The sequence below is a fragment of the Ictalurus furcatus genome, chromosome 6 (assembly GCF_023375685.1).
Source record: "Ictalurus furcatus strain D&B chromosome 6, Billie_1.0, whole genome shotgun sequence".
NCBI classification, from domain to species: domain Eukaryota; kingdom Metazoa; phylum Chordata; class Actinopteri; order Siluriformes; family Ictaluridae; genus Ictalurus; species Ictalurus furcatus.
The window spans coordinates 34118463-34124462 of record NC_071260.1 but is presented as its reverse complement, the minus strand read 5'-3'; the positions used below and the strand labels follow the sequence as shown (position 1 = coordinate 34124462).

The window sequence follows — 6000 nt, the reverse complement described above, 5'->3', positions numbered from 1 at the left end:
GAAGAATGTACTGATGTACAGAGTGATGCGTGTTTCATTCCTGTAGCTTATGTCATACCGGGCAAAAGCTTTCAGTCTTTACTGTCGTCAGTTCAGTTTGTCAACAACCTCACTGCATGAGCTGAGCAGAAAAAAGACAAGAATTAAAGGTCACCACATCGCAATGCGGCTCAGCAGGCTGCTCCCTTCTCAGAGAGGATGTGGGGCTCTCGCCCAGTAAAACAGCAGGCCGCTGTGAGTATCACAAACATGGATATGGTGGCTGTGTCTCACTGAACGTCAAGTTGCTCCCGATGGCAAGTTAGCGCCTTGCATGGCAGCTCTGCTACCATTGGTGTGTGAGTGTGAGTGTGTGTGTGAATGGGTGAATGAGACACAGTGTAAAGCGCTTTGGATAAATTTTATTATTTTACCATTTACCTCAAATATAACAAATATTTTTCTAAAATGTCATGTATGAAATTAAATTTAATTAAAAAGAACAGCCTTCACACAGCAAGAAGTGATTCAGAGGAAGAGAATCTGATGAAGTGATCAGAAAGGCTCTAAGAAAAGTTTCCCATGTAGAAGATTTATTCAACAGTCAACGTCTTGAGGAATTACAAAGTGTGTGTTCTAGATGAAGATGATAGATCAACATGACTTATTTAACTTTTTTTTTAGCAGTTATTGTTTCTCCATTCAATAATAACACCATTTTCTGAAAACACATTTTAATGTGATTATTTCTTTATTTAATTTTTTTTAATATTACATGAAGATTACTACAACTGCTTCTGAAGGTTAAAATTCTTTCACGTTGTCAGAAACTAAACTTTATTCATTGTAATGATTGTATAAATAAACGCACTGCATAACGGACAGCAAGTGAAAATAGTCAAATTTATTATTTCCGATTGTAAAAGATTACAATAAACCAATTATATAATATTATATATTAAATATGAGTCTCTGAGTCGACTTTGATTCTTTCTAGAAATAAATGCTTAAAACCAGCAAAATGTAATAAAAATCTCAAACATTTACTTCATTTCATCGACACAGCTTCCTGGTCACGTGTTTAGGGTGTGGCCAAGCGGTGCTTTTGTGTTTGTTTGGGAATTGTTGTGAAAATTTCAGTTGGCAAACTTTCACTACTTACAAACTCCTTAAAGAAATTAAAACAACAACAATAACAATATTATACAAACACACATTACGCTTAAAAGAGGTAAAAATTCAAATAAAAAATATTGACTTCAGAGTTTTGGACTGGAGGACATAGAAATCATGTTTATTTATTTGTTTGTTGTTGATTCTACAGTTTTTCAGCATTAATAATGACGATGTTTGAGCATATACATTAGAAACAGATGATTATTTCTAGGCCTGGGTAATAAATATAGATTCTCTGATTTTAATCGAACTTCAATTTAAAGAAACGATATCGATATCTGTAGTTCGTCTCCCGTCCTGAAGATGTTTTAAATTTTGAAAACGGTTTTATTTCTTAAACATGTTTCAAGTTGTTAACGAATTTCACTGTTGCACATTTACAGTGTTTATATTTTTATTTATTACAGTAGTGTGCAGTTTGTGTTACCGTTTGTTTTTATTTATGATTTCTTTTTTACTCAAGTAAAAGAAAAAAAAATTAAAGATAATTGTGTGTGTTAAAGTAAATGTGTATTTCAGTAATGTAGCTAAGTAGCAGGGTTTCAGTTACCAGAATTTATATTAAAATTTGGATTCCATGTGTGCAAAACTAACATTTTAAATGAAACATTGATAACTAATTAATATTGAATCAAATCAATCTAACCCTAAATCGAATCGAATCAAAACCATATAAATAAGAATCGAATCGAATCACAAATTGGTCACAATACCAGGCCTAATTATTTCCACCATAAAATTATATGTTAATATTTCATATCATAACCACGATTCTTGTAAAAGTGCATCCATTAGTGCAGTGCAGAAAAACAAAACAAAACAAAAAAACGAACATTACAGCCTTGAAATCTTCTCATGTCAAAAATATATTATATTCATGAAAAAGAATCATTACTTAGATTGTTTTTGTCTTTGTGTGTTTTTTTTAGCATACTGCTACTACTGGGCCAAAAATAATAATACATTTCCTCTACTAATGTTACTGAGCAGTGTCATAAACACGTTGCAGCTAGGCGTTCTAGCATTGTCCACTCTTCACCACCATGACATTTTTATTCTGATGCCTGTAGAGGAAAAAAACACAGATTTAAAGCTCCTTGGAGAAATAGGACACTCCTGCAGATGAAAAACCTGCAGCTCTCATGATGCACTGAGGAAAATTAGAACCTTTTTTATTTTATTAATATTTACTGAAAGTACATTTCCTGAATTAAAGACATGGACGTAATCTCAGACTAATGATAAACAAATGAAGAACCATGCTGTTACCTCTGTTAGTTCCACTGAAGGGAAATCGTAATGCTACAGCGTACAAAGACATTCTATACAACAGTGTGGGGAAGAACCTCGTGTGTGTGATGGTCAGGTACTTTTAGTCATATAGCGTTTTATCATTCCTTAACTCATCAACGTACCTGCTTGTCACGCACAGCATGCACTCATTAGAGTAGGTTACGCCATCGTCGCCGCACACTGGAATAAGTTCACGTGTACACACATCAGTTACATAGTTCTGGCAGTTGGCCTGTGAAAAAAAACAAAAAAACAGGACACTTTTACGAAAGATTTCACCAAGTAAAAGTATTTCATTCTGTTTATTTACACTGGCACATGGAGGAGTACAGCATTTGCATGTTACCTCTCTGGGTGTGGTGCTGTCGTCTGCTGCCGTGACGGCTGAATGAGGGGAAACAAAAGAGGAAATAGACTCGATGACGTGACCAGAAATGGCAGGTGGAGATTGTATGTACAGAATGTAGACGAGCGACGAGTATCTTGCTAGGCTTAACTACATACGTCAAGTAAGTAAGGAATAAACACTTGAGGGTGTGCTGCAATGGGAAAACCTTCTGACCAATCCAACAGTACTTCACACGCTCGGACAAATTTACTACAAACAATATAAAGATCAGGGAGCAGATGTGATGTGTTATCATCACCACTTCCTGTTCTACCTGTTCCTGTGTCAATACGGGACATCGTACGCATGTACCCATGATGTACACTCTCAGAATAAAGAGTACTAAACCAGAACCCTCAACAAACACCTTCTGTATCTTTTATTGTATGTTTCTGGAAATACCTTCTCTTTCCGGGTAAAAGATATAAAGTGTATAAAGTGACAAAGGCCAAGAGCACAACAAACCACAGTATCATTAGCACACTGATATTTCTACGTATGTGTCAGTATAAGTCGTACTCACCAGCCAAACAGACGAGAACACAAACGCTGATCAGGAAAACCAGCCTCATGGTCAATGTGTGTGTGTGTGAGAGAGAGTCAGGAGAGAGAATATCTTACCGCAGTAAGGTGTGGTATGCATTTTGTGTCAGGTCATGAATACTCCTCTCTCTGTTGTCCCGCCCCTCAGTGTTCAGGAAAAACCTGTCTGACGAAATCCATAGATTTCCGAAAACATTAAATAAAACAGCTCTGAATTCAGTTCTGGAATTTCCCCCGGATTATTTTTCCTAACACTGGACATTAAACTCATTAAAAGATTTTTCCTGAATTGGCATGATTGTGTAGAAAACTCTAAAGTGTGGAGTCCAGAATCCGACATTAGAATTGTGTTCAATATAGCGTTCATTATTAAGACTTTAAAAAAACATTCTGTGAAAGTAATGACAGCATGTACAGGATCTCACTGTGGAAAGATTTCGATCAGGAGAGGGATAGAAAACAACTTCCAAAGCATTATATTCCATGGAACACCGTGAAGACCACAAGTGGAGAAAATGGATCAGGAAAATCACAGAGAACAGGACGTTCCTCCAAAATAGACAAAAGCACAAGAAGAAAACTTATCATTAAAGGAGCTGCAGGAACATCTGACAAACACTGATTACTCTTTACATGTGACAACAATCTCTCGTATTATTTACACATCTGGACTATGGGGTAGGACGGCTAGACGAAAGCCTTCTCACAAAAAACATTGAAGCTCAACTCAATCTTCCCAAACCACGAGGCTAAATGTGTTCTGGTCTGATGAGATCAAGGTAGAACTTTTTAGACATAATTCTAAAAGATATGTTTATCACAAAAACAAGACACACAAAGATCACACAAAGATCACCAAACCCACGATGAAGCATGGTGGTGGCGTCATCATACTATGGTTCTGCTTCTCTTCATTTGGGACTGGGGCTTTATCCATCCATCCTCAACTGCTTATCCGTAGTTGGGTCGCGGGGGCAGCAGCTCCAGCAGGGGACCCCAAACTTCCCTTTCCTGAGCTATATTAACCAGCTCTGACTGGGGGATCCCGAGGCTTTCCCAGGCCAGTGTGGAGATATAATCTCTCCACCTGGTCCTGGGTCTTCCCCGAGGTCTCCTCCCAACTGGACATGCCTGGAACACCTCCCTAGGGAGGCACCCAAGGGACATCCTTGTCAGGTGCCCGAACCACCTCAACTGACTCCTTTCAATGCAAAGGAACAGCGGCTCTACTCTGAGTTCCTCTCGGATAACCGAGCTTCTCACCCTATCTCTAAGCAAGAGGCCAGCCACTCTCCTGACAAAACCCATTTCGGCCGCTTGTACCAGCATTCTAGTTCTTTTGGTCACTATCCAGCCTTCATGACCATAGGTGAGGGTAGGAACGAAGATTGCCCGGTAGATCGAGAACTTTGCTTTCCGGCTCAGCTCTCTTTTCGTCACAACGGTGCTGTAAAGCGATTGCAATACTGCTCCCGCTGCTCCGATTCTCCGGCCAATCTACTGGCAGTCTATTCCAGCAAAACCCTGCAGGCCTCTGTTAGACAGCAGACGAGGAAGAAACACTTCACCTTCCAGCACAAATCCAAGTCCATGAAGAAACGGCTTCAGAAGAAGAAGATCAGTGTTTTGGAATGTCCCAGTCAGAGTGGAATAAAATTGCTAAATAAAGATGTGCTAAGTCAGGAGACTCTTACCCCCAAAACACTTTCGTTTTTTACATCACAAGAACATGTCGTTTTAAAGGGGGTGTATAGACTTTTTTTTTAATGTCCATTGCATTTCCACATGTACATCCAACATTTTGAAAATAAGAGGGAGGAAAAAAATCAACAATAAACAAGAGTGATAAGTGATGTGATAAGCAGGTGAGCGTCGGAGAGTAACTCCAAGAAAAATCACCAGGACTTCATCCGAGCTCAGGAATGCTAACTGAAGAGAGTAAGATTTCTCAGAGAAACACAATGTACAGCAGTAATTACATTACAGTACAGCAGTAATTATAAAAAACACATCCATATAGGGAAGATAGTGGCCTCTGGTGGTAAAACATGGAGTTGCAGTATGTGGCTGCGTCTTTCTGTACTGCAGAAATACAATTTAATATCCAGTGTTTACCACTGGCAGCTGGCTGATGACAAGATCTTCCCAATGTAGATTAGCGGACCAATCGGATCGCAGATCACATCTACCAACAAAGTACTAATAGTTTACAAACACCGTTCCTTTCTGTACATTTATTCATCTTCAATGCACATATAAAACAATATCAGTGTGTATGAGACCGTGACCCCTGGTGGTAAATCATGAGATTGTCAGGTGTAGCAGAGACAAAATTACAATCGAGCTACCCTGTGTGTACCCTTTAGTACCCATATTGCTACAAAGCAGTTAGTGTATTATAGGTTTTACAGATACCCTGGGACCCTGACCAGAATAACTGACTAAGGATGAAAGAATGAATAAATGAACACAGAACATACCCTAACGTTAGAATATGGTTCCTGTTTGGTTATTTTTTTGGGAACCAAATAACAACGTTCTCTGTAGGTTCTTTTTTTTTTAAACCAAAAACTAACTTCCCCAGAATGTTGCAGGGAGATCCAAGACTCAAGAGTTTATGT

The 6000-nt window shown here is 38.5% G+C and overlaps 1 protein-coding gene across 1 annotated transcript; it reads right to left on the bottom strand.

Moving 5' to 3' along the window:
- Positions 1 to 863: 863 nt before the first annotated feature.
- LOC128609317 (serine protease inhibitor Kazal-type 1) lies at positions 864 to 3470 on the bottom strand. Its single transcript, XM_053627851.1, has 4 exons — positions 3360 to 3470; positions 2795 to 2832; positions 2571 to 2680; positions 864 to 2219 (listed from the first exon to the last, which is right to left on the bottom strand). The coding sequence occupies exons 1-4, from the start codon at positions 3406 to 3408 to the stop codon at positions 2174 to 2176; spliced, it is 243 nt and encodes an 80-aa protein (XP_053483826.1). The 5' UTR covers positions 3409 to 3470; the 3' UTR covers positions 864 to 2173.
- Between the last annotated feature and the right edge of the window lie 2530 nt (positions 3471 to 6000).